The sequence below is a fragment of the Hypanus sabinus genome, unplaced genomic scaffold (genome assembly GCF_030144855.1).
Source record: "Hypanus sabinus isolate sHypSab1 unplaced genomic scaffold, sHypSab1.hap1 scaffold_686, whole genome shotgun sequence".
NCBI lineage: Eukaryota > Metazoa > Chordata > Chondrichthyes > Myliobatiformes > Dasyatidae > Hypanus > Hypanus sabinus.
Window position 1 is genome coordinate 201,381 of NW_026781539.1, and position 14,148 is coordinate 215,528.

At 48.8% G+C, this 14,148-nt stretch overlaps 1 protein-coding gene across 1 annotated transcript; it reads right to left on the minus strand.

The window, feature by feature from the left end:
• Window positions 1–270: 270 nt before the first annotated feature.
• LOC132389862 (C-type lectin domain family 2 member F-like) lies at window positions 271–13,904 on the minus strand. Its single transcript, XM_059962422.1, has 4 exons — window positions 13,800–13,904; window positions 4,664–4,806; window positions 3,624–3,688; window positions 271–1,105 (listed from the first exon to the last, which is right to left on the minus strand). The coding sequence occupies exons 1-4, from the start codon at window positions 13,867–13,869 to the stop codon at window positions 913–915; spliced, it is 471 nt and encodes a 156-aa protein (XP_059818405.1). The 5' UTR covers window positions 13,870–13,904; the 3' UTR covers window positions 271–912.
• Window positions 13,905–14,148: the final 244 nt, after the last annotated feature.

Here is a 14,148-nt window from a genome sequence, read left to right on the forward strand (position 1 = left end):
CTCCGCCAGAATATTCTTGAACGCACCAGCACCACCTACACATTTTTGCGGCATTTATTAGCTTTTTGCATTTGGCAGTAATTTTACATATTTGCGCCCTGCTGATCGTTCAAAAGAAAAAAATCTCAGGTGGGCTAAGTCACAGATAATCAAACAGACCGTGAATCCGGTAGAGAAGATGCGATACAGCCTGACAGGACATTTGACACGCTGGACTTCATCAGTCAGGACTCTGAGCACGGGAGTCGGAGGTCACGTTGCAGCTGCAGATGACGTCGGTCAGGCCGCACGGAGTACGGAGTTCAGTTCTGCTTGCCTTGCTCTAAGAAAAATCTCAGCGAACTGGAAAGATTGCAGAGAGAGATTTCCGAGGATGCTGCCGGGACAGGAGGGACTGACTTATGGAGCGAGGTTGGGAATTCTGGGATTTTTTTTCTTTGACCTTACAGAGGTGTAGAAAAACTCAAGGGATACAGGTCAGGTGAATGCGTGCACTTTATTTCCCCAGGACTGGGTATCGAGAACATGAACACACATGATTGAGGTGAGATTTGCTAAAGGCAGAAGCGGGAAGCGAGTTGGGATAGATTAAATGGAGACAATGGGATGGGGAGAGTGTGTAGAGACGGAGTAGAGAATCGAGGAAGAATCAGGGATAGATGAAGGAATTGGGGGAAGAGGGAGGCAAGAAAGCGGGGTGAGGAAAATGGGGATGAAACAGAGGAGGCGGGATTGGAGAGGGATGAACGTGAGAGACTTTAGAGGGACAAGGGTAAAGAGAGGGCAAGTTGGTGAGTAAGATTGCGATCGAAGGAAAGAGGAGAATAGGGTAAGTGTGAGGGGAAACTGCGCGGAAGGGGTAGAGTGTGTGTTTAATTGAAATGGGGGAGAAAGAGGGTTTTATCATTAAATTCAAGTCGGTCCCACTTGCTGTTGACAGAGATCCTGGATCTTTTCAGAAATATCTGGGCACAAGGGGGCAGACCTCTCACAGATGAAACGCTTAAGAATCTGACTACAGGGTTTTCGCCGACTGTGCCAAGTACAGACACCGCAACTGAAATCTCCAGCGGCCATCCAGGACACGACATACGAAGCCACATTCCTATCAAAGAGGGGAAAACAATTTCAACGCACCTCCAGCAATCAGTCCCCAAAACCACTGATACCCACCCTCGCCATTGACCTGTGGCACCCAAACATCTCTCACAACCCCACTTTCCCAGCACAGCCATGTGTCAGTCTCCAGATTACTCCCACTGACCCACTCTCTCCTTGCAGCCCTGTGTCAGTCATTAAAGTAATCCCTTGCACCACCCTCTACCCACAGATCTGTGTCAGAGACCAGAATAATAACAGTACCGAACATTCGCCTCATAGGCCCGTGTCAGTCCCCAAAATATTCCCACAGCGCCAGTGTCTTCCAAGTCCCCATGTCAGTCCTCAAAATGCTTCCACTTCTTTACCATCTCCTCACAGGCCTGTGTTTTCTGCCTAAGTACTCACACTCACCACTCCCACCCCTCAGATCATTGTCAGCCAAACTACACCCACTGCCTGACTCTCCCCCCACAGCACCGTTACGGTTGCCGAAATAATCCCACTGCTGAACCCTCTTCGTGGAGACCAGTGTCAGTCACGTAAACATGTCCCGCTTCCCATGCTCTCCGCACGGACGTGTCTCAGTCCCCGGAGTACTCCCACTGAACCATTCTCTCAGCTCAGATTTGTATCTGTCCCCAAAGTACACCCAACCCTCATTCTCCGCTCACAGATATGTGCCAGGCCCCAAATTGCTCCCACTGCTTCACTCTCTACCCACAGCCCATGTCAGTTCTCACATTTGGGGAAAGAAGTCTGAGGTTCAGAGTGCGGCGGGAGCCATTTTGATTTTTTCTCCATCTCATCGGAGGTAAGAGAGGCTGCAGTGCGCAGGCGTGTGACGTTGGAAATGAAGCGGGGAATATTTAAAAGGGACACAGTCTTATGCAGCAGGCAGCGGAGTGAGCCGGGAGCAGAATGAAGGCTTAAGGGCTTTGTCTCAGGTGGCTTAGACGGAAAAGGGTGAGGCAAGGTAGGTTTAGTTTTTTTTAATTTTTCCTGCTATTTGAGGAAAGTGTGAGGACAGCTTGTTTTCTCGTGTCGGATGTGGGAGGTCCTGGAGTCTCCTAGCCTCCCGGACATGTACATCTGCGCCAAGTGCGCAGACCTGGAGTTCCTAAGGGACCGTGTTAGGGAACTGGAGCTGCAGCTCGTTGAGCTTCGTCTGGTCAGGGAGTAGGAGGAGACGTTAGAGATTAGTTACCTGAAGATGTTCACAACAGGGCTGCGGGAGTCAGACAGGTGGGTCACGGTTAGGAGAGTGATGGGGAATAGTCACTTAATAGAAAGTACTCCAGTGGCTGCACCCCTTTACAATACGTACTCCTGTTGAGTACTGTTGGTGGGGGGGAGGACACCCTACGTGGTCGAACCGACAGTGGCCGTGCCACCGGCACAAAGAGTCCGACTTTATATCTCAGAAGTGTAGCGAAAGGAAGATGAAGGCCGTAGTAATAGGGGACTCGATAGTTAGGGGATCAGACAGACTATTCTGTGGACGCAGTCAGGAGACACGGATGGTAGTTTGTCTCCCTGATGCTAGGGTCCGGGATGTTTCTGATCGCGTCCAGGATATCGTGAAGGGGAGGGTAAGGAGCCAGAGGTCCTGGTACATATCGGTACAAATGACAAACAGAGGAAAAGGGAAGTGGTCCTGAAAGGAGAAAATAGGGATTTAGGAAGGGAGTTAAGAAGAAAGACAGCAATTGTAGTCATCTCGGGATTACTGCCTGTGCAACGCGACAGTGACAGTAGGAATGGAATGAGGTGGACAATAAATGCGTGGCTGAAGGATTGGAGCAGGGGGCAGGGATTAAAGTTTCTGGATCACAAGGACCGTTTTTGGGGAATGTGGGACCTGTACAAAAAGGACTGGTTACACTTAAATCCTAGGTGGACTAATATCCTGGCCGAGAGATTTGCTTAGACAGCTTGTGAGACTTTAAATAAGAATAGCTCGGAGTGGGAATCAATTTGAAGAGACGTGGAAAGATGAGGATAGTTCACAAATTGAGAAAACTAGTACACAGTGTGTGAGGGAGGATGGGCAGGTGATAGAGACGCGGTGCGCTCAGACCGAAGGTGTAGGGGAGAAGTCCAAAAAAGAAGATAGTGGTGAGAGTAACATTTCAAAACCGACTAGAAGGGCTGAGACAGCCTGTTTCCGCGCCTTAGTTGTTATATTGTTATATAGTTATATTAATTTTACTACACACTCTCTAGCAACAGCCCGAGTCGATTCCCAAACAAAGCCAATTGCCCATTCTCTCACCGTAGAACTTTCTCTGCCTCCAAAATGCTCTGATTGCCCTCTCTCACCACTCAGCCCTTGTCAGTCCACAATCACATTCTAATACCCTCTCCCTTTAGGCATCCGTGTCAAACCACAAACTGATCCCACTGCACACAACCTTCCCGCAGCCTGTGCCAGTCCCCAAAATCAATCCACTGCCCACCCGCAACCTCGCAGTCAATCCGACGACCCACTTTCTCTCAGAAACTTGCAAGATCCCAAATCTCACCCGTCTTTGCATTTTCCAATCCAATATGAACTGCCGTGGTCGCTGACAGCTTTGGCAACAAAGTTCTGTGAAATTAAATTGTTGTCATTTATGGCTGAATTCGAGCAATTGAAGGAGCGTCCTTTTATGTCTGACCCTCGGAGAGTGTGAAGGGAAGGTGTTGAATGAGCTTGATTCTGTGTCTCATCACCGGAGAGTGTGATGGCACGGAGTGGAGGGAGCTTCACTCTGTGTCTGACCCCAGGAGTGTGCGATGGGACGGAGTGGAGGGAGCTTCACTCTGTGTCTGACCCCAGGAGAGTGTGATGGCACGGAGGGAGCTTCACTCTGTGTCTGACCCCAGGAGTGTGTGATGGGACGGTGTGGAGGGAGATTCACTCTGTGTCTGACCCCGGGAGTGTGTGATGGGACGGTGTGGAGGGAGATTCACTCTGTGTCTGACCCCGGGAGCGTGTGATGGGACGGTGTGGAGGGAGATTCACTCTGTGTCTGACCCCGGGAGTGTGTGATGGGATGGTGTGGAGGGAGATTCACTCTGTGTCTGACCCCGGGAGTGTGTGATGGGACGGTGTGGAGGGAGATTCACTCTGTGTCTGAACCCGGGAGCGTGTGATGGGACGGTGTGGAGGGAGATTCACTCTGTGTCTGACCCCGGGAGTGTGTGATGGCACGGAGTGGAGGGTGCTTCACTCTGTGTCTGACCCCGGGAGTGTGTGATGGGACGGTGTGGAGGGAGATTCACTCTGTGCCTGACCCCGGGAGTGTGTGATGGGACGGTGTGGAGTGGGATTCACTCCGTGTATGACCCCCGGTGTGTGTGATGGGACGGTGTGGAGGGAGCTTCACTCTGTGTCTGACCCCCGGTGTGTGTGATGGGACGGTGTGGAGGGAGATTCACTCTGTGTCTGACCCCGAGAGTCTGTGATGGGATGGTGTGAAGGGAGATTCATTCTGTGTCTGTCCTGGGACCTGTGAGATCAAACGGTATGGAGGGAGCTTCACTCTGGTGTGGATATATCTTCCGTCGATCGGACACGTACCAATTCTTCTGCTGAATTTATTTGAAGAAGATTAGAATCAGAGTTCGAACAATACTGCTTCGCTTCATCGTAGGAAATGAGAAACGTGGATATAAAATAACACGAGCCTTTATTGCTGATCCAGTCCTGGGAAAACGCTTTATCTGGAAATTAGGAACAAGAAAAAGTGAATCTCCCTGCGTACTGTCCATTATATCTGCTGTGTATCAGACGCAGAAAGAGGATCCCTCCTCATCGTCCAATCACATACAACCGGTCAAATACACCATTAAACACCCTCCTCACCGGTCCCTTGACAAATTTGCTCCGGAATTTCCGAACAAGTAACAATGAATCCACTACATCCGTCCACTGCATTCGCCGGAAGAGGGACCGAGAATATGGATCTCTACACACAGTCGCATCACACAATCGCAGGGTCAGTCACAGCGAATCTCCGACAACACCGTCGCATTACATACTCCCGAGGTCAGAGACAGAGTGAATCTCCCTCCACATCGTCCAATCACACACTCCCGGGGTCAGACACAGAGTGAATCTCCCTCCTCGCCGTCCCATCACACACTCCCGGGGTCAGACACAGAGTGAATCTCCATCCACACCGTCCCATCACACAATCCCGGGGTCAGACACAGAGTGAATCTCCCTCCGCATCGACACATCACACACTCCGGGGGTCAGGCACAGAGTGAATCTCCCTCCACACCGTCCCATCACACACTCCCGGGGTCAGACACAGAGTGAAGCTCCCTCCACATCATCCAATCACACACTCCCGGGGTCAGACCCCGAGTGAATCTCCCTCCACACACTCCCATCACACACTCCCGGGATCAGACACAGAGTGAAGCTCCCTCCACATCGTCCCTTCAAACACTCCCGGGGTCAGACACAGAGTGATTATTCCTCTACACCGACCATCACACACTCCCGAGGTCAGAGACAGAGTGAATCTCCCTCCACACCCTCCCATCACACACTCCTGGGATCAGAGACAGAGTGAATCTCCCTCCACACCGTCCCATCACACACTCCCGAGGTCAGACACAGAGTGAATCTCCCTCCACACCCTCCCATCACACACAGCCGGGGTCAGACACAGAGAGAATCTCCCTCCACACCGTCCTATCACACACTCCCGGGGTCAGACAAAGAGTGAATCTCCCTCCACATCGTCCAATCACACACTCCCGATGTCAGACACAGAGTGAAGCTCCCTCCACATCGTCCAATCACAAACTCCCGGGGTCAGACCCCGAGTGAATCTCCCTCCACACCCTCCCATCACACACTCCCGGGATCAGAGACAGAGTAAATCTCCCTCCACATCGTCGCATCGCACAATCCCGGGGTTAGACACAGCGAATCTCCGTCAACACCGTCGCATTGCACACTCGAGAGGTCAGTCAAAGAGTGAAGCTCCCTCCACACCAGGCATGGGCAAACTACGGCCCGCGGGCCATATGCGGCCCGTTAAGCTTTTTAATCCGGCCCGCGGAACTTGATGAAATTATATTAATAAACCTTGTTAACGTTTTTTTTTCCCCGCAATTCTGGCGTTTTCCCAATAGATGACGCACTCTATATACATTGACCTTTGTTGAGGTGTAGCGTATTACTCCACATTTGCGCTTTACTCTTTGTTCGGCTCGACCTATTTGTGTGAACAGGCGTTCAGCGTCATGAACATCAACAAAGCCAGCCACAGATCCAAGTCAACTGACCAACACCTCAGATCCATCCTGAGAATCCAGACTTTGATGCGCTGGCTAAAAAGGGAGACCAACAACACTGTTCCCGCTAAAATTAAAAATAAGTTTCTTCGTTGTGTTATGTTCAAAATTCATTTGCAAAATTTTTTTTTCAATAAGCCTTACATGTTACATGTCATTTCTGTTAAGTGATGGACATGAGTAGTGCGCAGGTGCACGTACGTTCTCGAAAAAAAAATGCGCTCCAGATCAAATAACGCGCTCCGCATACTGGTGCGCTGTCACTGTTCTGTCCTTGTCCTGGTCGTTGTTGAGTTTTGGCACAGGGGACAATTGAATAAGAAGGAGCAGGACAAGTAGCCCTGCATCTCCTACCGTTTTTGAAATAAAGACAGTCAGGAGGAGAGTGATGATGATAACAGAATTTTCAGTGCTTTAAAATAATAACTGTTACTATTAAAAAAGCTCTATTTTATTCATTTAATTTTCAGTGTTTTAAAAGTCATTTCAATAAATAGCTAAATACCATGGGACTTCAAAGACAGATATTTTGTTGTAACGCATTCGTTCATTTTCAATTGAAATTAAAGCACATGTTTTCTACATATCCCATGATATTTTATTTGCTCTTATGAGGTGTGTTACCAAAACACTCCGTCCATCTGCTCCTGGTCCGGCCCCCCTGTCAAAGTTTAGAACCCTTTGTGGCCCACAAGTCAAAAAGTTTGCCCACTCCTGCTCCACACCGTCACATCACACACTCCCGGAGTCAGACCCAGAGTGAATCTCCCTCCACACCATACCATCACACGCTCCAGTGGTCGGACACAGAGTGAAGCTCCCTTCACTCCGTCGCATCACACAATCCTCGGGTTGGACACAGAGTGATGCTTCTACCAGACTGCCCCAACACATAATCCGATTGTCAGAAACAGAGTGAAGCTAGCTCCACACCGTCCGATCACATACTACAGCGGTCAGATATAAGTAATGCTCCCTCCATAGCATTCCATCACACTGGCACTGTGACAGTCACAGAGGGAAGCTCCTTCCACATCAACCTGTCACAGTCGACAGAGGTCAGACGCAGAGTGACACTCCCTCCGTACAGACCCATGACACTCCCAGGGGTTTCACCCAATTTGAGCTCCGTATTGCACTGCTCAATCAGACAGTTCCAGTAAAAGACAGAATGAAGTTCGCTCCTCACTGTCCCAATGCTCATTCCTGGGGTTAGACACAGAGTGATGTTCCCTGCATAGCATCCCATCGCAAACACACTGTGTCAGGCAAAGGGTAAAGCTCACTCCGCACTGTCCCATCACACACTCCCGGGGTCAGACGCAGAGTGAATCTCCCACCACACCGTCCCATCACACACTCCCGGGGTCAGGCACAGTGTGAATTTCCTTCCACAATGTCCCATCACACACTCCCGGGGTCAGGCACAGAGTGAATCTCCCTCCTCACCGTCCCATCACACACTCCTGGGGTCAGACACAGAGAGAATCTCCGTCCACACCGTCCCATCACACACTCCCGGGGTCAGACACAGAGTGAATCTCCCTCCACACCGTCCCATCACACACTCCCAGAGTCAGGCACAGAGTGAAACACCCTCCACACCGTGCCAGCACACACTCCCGGCGTCAGACACAGAGTTAATCTCCTGCGGAACTGCCCCATTATACGTTCCCAGGGTCAAATACAAACTACCCTCTCGCCCTTCTTTCACGCATTCCCGTCGTCAGAATCAAACTGAAGCTCGTTCACAGCGCCCCGTCACACTCTCCTGCTGTCAGACTCAAATTGAAACTCCTGCCACGGCACCCAATTACACATTCGCAGGGCCGGTCACAAGGTGTATCTCCCTCAATTCCGACCCATCACAAACTTTAGGAGTCGGTTAGAAACATGGAAACATAGAAAATAGGTGCAGGAGTAAGCCATTCGGCCCTTCGAGCCTGCACCGCCATTCTATATGATCATGGCTGATCATCCAACTCAGAACCCTGTACCTGCTTTCTCTCCATACCCCCATCCCTTTAGCCACAACAGCCATATCTAACTTCATCTTAAATATAGCCTATGAACCGGCCTCAACTGTTTCCTGTGGCAGAGAATTTCACAGATTCACCACTCTCTGTGTGAAGAAGTTTTTAATCATCTCGGTCGTAAAAGGCTTCCCCTTTATCCTTAAACTGTGACCCCTCGATCTGGAATCTTCCTGCATCTAGCCTGTCCAATCCCTTTAGAATTTTATACGTTTCGAGATGATCCACCCTCAATCCTCTAAATTCTAGTGAGAATAAGCTTAGTCGATCCAGTGTTTCTTCATATGAAAGTCCAGCCATTCCAGGAATCAATCTGGTGAATAGTATTTGTACTCCCTCTATGATAAGAATGTCTTTCCTCAGATTAGGGGACCAAAACTGCACACAATACTCTAGGTACTGTCTCAACAAGGCCTTATACAACTGCACTAGAACCTCCCTGCTCCTGTACTCAAATCCTTTTGCTATGAATGCAAACCAACAATTTGCCTTTTTCACTGCCTGCTGTACCTGCATGCCCACCTTCAATGACTGGTGTACAATGACTCCCAGGTCTCGTTGCACCTCCTCCTTTCCTAATCGGCCACCGTTCAGATAATAATCTGTTTTCCTGTTCTTGCAACCAAGGAGGATAACCTCACATTTATCCACATTAAATTGCCATTCTGAAAAGGTCCCATTCACTCCCACTCTTTGCTTCCTGTCCGCCAAACAATTCTCTATCCACATCAACACCATACCCCCAATACCATCTGCTTCAAGTTTGCACACTAATGTCCTGTGCAGGACCTTGTCAAAAGCTTTTTGAAAATCTAAATATACCTCATCCACTGGCTCTCCCCTATCCACTCTACTAGTTACATCTTCAAACAATTCTATAAGATTTGCCAGACATTATTTTGCTTTCACAAATCCATGCTGACTTTGTCCGATGATTTCACCTCTTTCCAAATGTGCTGATATCACATCTTGGATAACCGACTCCAGCATTTTCCCTGCCACCGATGTCAGACTAACGGGTCTCTAATTCCCCGGTTTCTCTCTCCCTCCTTTTTTTTAAAATGTGGGGTTACATTAGCCAGCCTCCAATCCTCCAATCCTCAGGAACTAATCCAGAATGCTAAGTAGTTTTGAAATATTATCACCAATGCATGCACTGTTTCTTGGGCTATTTCCTTAAGGACTCTGGGATGCAGACCATCTGGGCCTGGAGATCCACCTGCCTTTAATCCCTTCAATTTACCTAGCACCTCTTCCCTACTTCCATGTATTTCCCTCAGTTCCTCCCTCTCACAAGACCCTCAGTCCCTTACTATTTCCGGAAGATTATTTATGTCCTGCTTACTGAAGACAGAACAAAAGTAGCTATTCAATTGGTCTGCCATGTATTGTTTCCCGATGATCAATTCACCTGTTTCTGACTGTAAGGGACCTACATTTGTCTTGACCAATCTTTTTTTTTTTCCTTTCACATATCTATAAAAGCATTTACAGTCAGTTTTTATGTTCCCTGCCAGCTTTCTCTCATAATCGTTTTTTTCCCTTTCCTAATTAAGCCCTTTGTCCTCCTCTGCTCGTCTCTGAATTTCTCCCAGTCCTCGGGGGGGGGGGGGCGCTTTTTTTTGTTTTTTGCTAATTTATACCTTTCTTCTTTTGACGATACTATCCCTAAATTCCATTGTCAGCCAAGGGTGGACTACCTTACTTGGTTTATTATTTTGCTAAACTGGGATGAACAGTTCTTGTAGTTCATCCATGCGATCTTTAAATGCTTGCCATTGCATATTCACTGCCAACCGTTTAAGTATCATTTGCCAGTCTATCTTAGCTAATTCACGTCTCATACCTTCAAAGTTACCCTTCTTTAAGTTCAGAACATTTGTTCCTGAATTAATTATATCACTCTCCATCTTAATGAAGAATTCCATCATATTATGGTGACTCTTACCCAAGGGGCCTTGCACGACAAGATTGCTAACTAACCTTTCCTCATTGCTTAATACCCAACCTAGAATGGCCTGCTCTCTAGTTGGTTCCTCGACATGTCGGTTCAGAAATCCATCTTACATACATTCCAAGAAATCCTCTTCCTCAGCACCGTTACCAATTTGTTGACCCAATCTATACATAGATTGAAGTCACCCATTATAACTACTGTTCCTTTATTGTACGCAATTCTAATTTCCTGTTTAATGCCATCCCCAACCTCACTACTACTGTTAGGTGACTTGTACACAAATCCCACCAGAGTTTGCTGCCCCTTTGTGTTATGCAGCTCTACCCATATCGATTCCACATCCTCCAGGCTAATGTCCTTCCTTTCTATTGTGTTAACCTCCTCTCTAAGCAGCAATGCTACCCCAACTCGTTTTCATTCCTGTCAAGCCCTCCTGAATATTGAATATCCCTGGATGTAGAGCTTCCATCTTTGGTCACACTGGAGTCACGTCTCTGTGGTCCCAACTATATCATATTCATTAATAACTATCTGCATATTCAATTCATCCACCTTTTACGAATGCTCCTCGCATTGACACAGAAAGACTTCAGGTTTGTTTTTACAACATTCTTAACCCTTACATCATTATGTTAAAAGGTGGCCCATTTTGCTTTTTGCCCTCGATTTGCCTGCCTGTCACTTTTATTTTTCACTATACTACTTTTTGCTTCTACTCTCATTTTACACCCCTCTGTCTCTCTGAACTTGTTCACATCACCTTGCCACATTAGTTTAAAGCCCCCTGAACAGCAGTAGCGAACGCCCCCGCTAGGACATTGGTTCCAGTCCAGCCCAGGAGCAGACCGTCCTGTTTATACCAGTCCCACCTCATCCAGGACTGGTTCCAATGCCCCAGAAATTTGAATCCCTCCCCTTGCACCATTTTACAAGCCACGTATTCATCTGAAATATCCTCCTATTTCTACTCTGACTAGCACGTGGCACTGGTAGTAATCCTGAGATTACCATTGTTGTCTTACTTGTTAGTTTATCTCCTAACTCCCTAAGTTCACCTTCTAGGTCCTCATCCCATGTTTTACCTATATCGTTGGTACCTATGTGCACCACGACCACTGGCTGTTTTCCGTCCCATTCCAGAATGTCCTGCAGCCGCTCAGAGACATCCTTGACCCCTGCACCAGGGAGGCAACATAACATCCTGGAGTCTCATTTGCGGCCGCAGAAACGCCTATCTGTTCCCCTTACAATTAATCCCCTGACACAATAGAGCTCCCACTCTTTTTCCTTCCTCCTGTGCCGCAGAGGCACCCACAGTGCCATGAACTCGGCTGCTGCTGCCTTCCCCTGATGAGACATCTCCCCCAACAGTATCCAAAACAGTATATCTGTTTAGGAGGGACATGACTTCGGGGATTCCTGCTCTAACTGCCTACTGCTACACTGTCTAGTGGCCGCCCCTTTCCTTTCTGCCTGTGTAGCCTTTTCCTGCGGTGGGGCAACTCTCTGAACGTGCTATTCTCGACTTTCTCAGCATCGCGGATGCTCCAGTGTGAATCCAATCGCAGCTCCAGACGCTCAATACGGTCTGCCAGAAGCTGCAGTTGGACACACTTCCTGCACACATAGTCTTCAGGGACACTGGAAGTACCCCTGATTTCCCACATGCTGCAGGATGAACAAACCACGGGGCCGATCTCAGCTGCCATGACCTATCCAATAGTCAGCCTCTGGAGACAAAGCCTTCCTACTCTGTCTCCCACTAGTTCGTGGCCCGTTAAAACGTTGCCCGCTCCGTCTAACTGTTCTCTTCAAATACTCCGCTGCCTCACGGTCCGACACACGCGCTTGCACAGTCGTGCCCCCGATAGGAGTTACAAGCTCCTTTCCAACATCCCATCATAGAGATCCTGAGGGACAGACACGAATAGAATTTCGATCCAAACAGTCCCGTTACATACTCCTGGGGTGAGACACATGAATTCGCTCCGTCCGCAATTTCCAATCACGCAACCCGTGATTGAGGGACTCTCCTTTAGCACTCTCCCATCACAGAATCCAGGAGTAAACATAGAGTGGAACTCCCTTATACAATTACATCATACACACCAGGAATCAGATATAGAGTGAAGGTCCTTGCAGACCATTCAATCACACACTTCTTGATTGGGCAGACACAAATTTGGGTTCCATCCACAACGTCACGTCAAACACTCTCGGGGACAGATAAAGAAATAAGCTTTTGTCTCACAGTCTCATTATATTCTCCCAGTGTCAGATACAGAGCGATTCTCCTTTCACACTGGCCCATCACACACGACCGGTGTCAGTCACAGACTGAAGCTTTCTCTCCACCACACTATCACACACTCCTTTGGTCTAACGTGCAGTGATGCTCACTGCATGCTCTCCCAATACACAGTCCTGCAGACAAACAAAGATTGAACTTCCCTCCACACTTCCGCAACACACACCCCGTGGGCAGATTAGAAATGAAACACTCTCTGCACCATCCCGCCGCATACTTACGTCGTCATACACAGGATGATGCTCTTTCTACCCTGTCACATCAAATAACACAAGGGTCAGAAAGGGGGCGAAGCTCCCCCCACCACACCATTCAATCACAAACTGCAAGGGTCAGACACAGAGGGAAGCTTCCTCCATACCGTCCCATCACACATTCCCGATACTAACACAGTGTAAATCTCCCTCCTTATGCCCTCCGTACATCACTCTGTTCCTGGCGAGTCACAGAATAAAGATCTCTCTCAACCCTCCTATCACACTCAGCTGTGTTCACACACAAAGTGAAGTTCTGCCCACGCTCTCCCATGAAACACTGACGGGTTCAGACTTGCTTCAGAATATCCAATCTCACAGTTGGGTGTCACTTAGAATGAACGTCCCTATGCACCGTCCCATCACACAGTCCCGGAGTCAGACACAGACGCTCTCTCTCTACGATCCCATTACTCACTCCGGGAGTCAGACACAGAGTGAAGCTCCTTCCACACTGTCCCATTACACACACCCAGATTAAGACACAGAGTGATGCTCCCTCTGTTCCGTCCCATTCCTCACTTTGAGATTCAGACACAGACGGAAGCTGTCTCTCCACAATCCCGTCACACACTCCTGGATTCAGACACATAGCGAAGCCCCCGCTGCACTGTCCCGTCGAACACTCGCGGATTCAGAGTGAAACGCTCTCTGCACGGTGCCAGAATACACTTCAGGGGACAGACATCCTCCACGCAGCCCCATAACTCACTCACCGGGTCAAACACAGAGTGAATGATCCTCCACAACATCTCATCACACTCTCCCCATGTTTAGCACAGAGTGACGCTTCCTCTCTCCATGCCTGCCCTTTGATGAAGAGCGGGTAAAAGAGGGGGATGATGCCTCACCTCTTCTGCTGGTCAACAATTCACAGATTCGAGCCTTGGTTTCGTTGACGGATCTGTACTTCGTTTCCATCTCAGTGAACTGGTGACGGAGTTCAGCTTGATAGTTTCGGTGGCAGTTTTCCTTGGAATGACGAATCAGTGACACTGAGAGAGAAGATGAAGGACGTTTAGCGTTTGCAGTGACACGTGAATCAGCGTCACGCTACCGCACGGGTCACAGAGAGTGTTGTGTCAGTGTCACGGTGAAGGGTGTCACAGTGACGAATGTACTGGTGGCGCAGTGAGAGGCTTCGGCGCCACCTTGAGGCAAACAGGCAGACATATTGATGCCGAGGGAAATGAGAGGTGT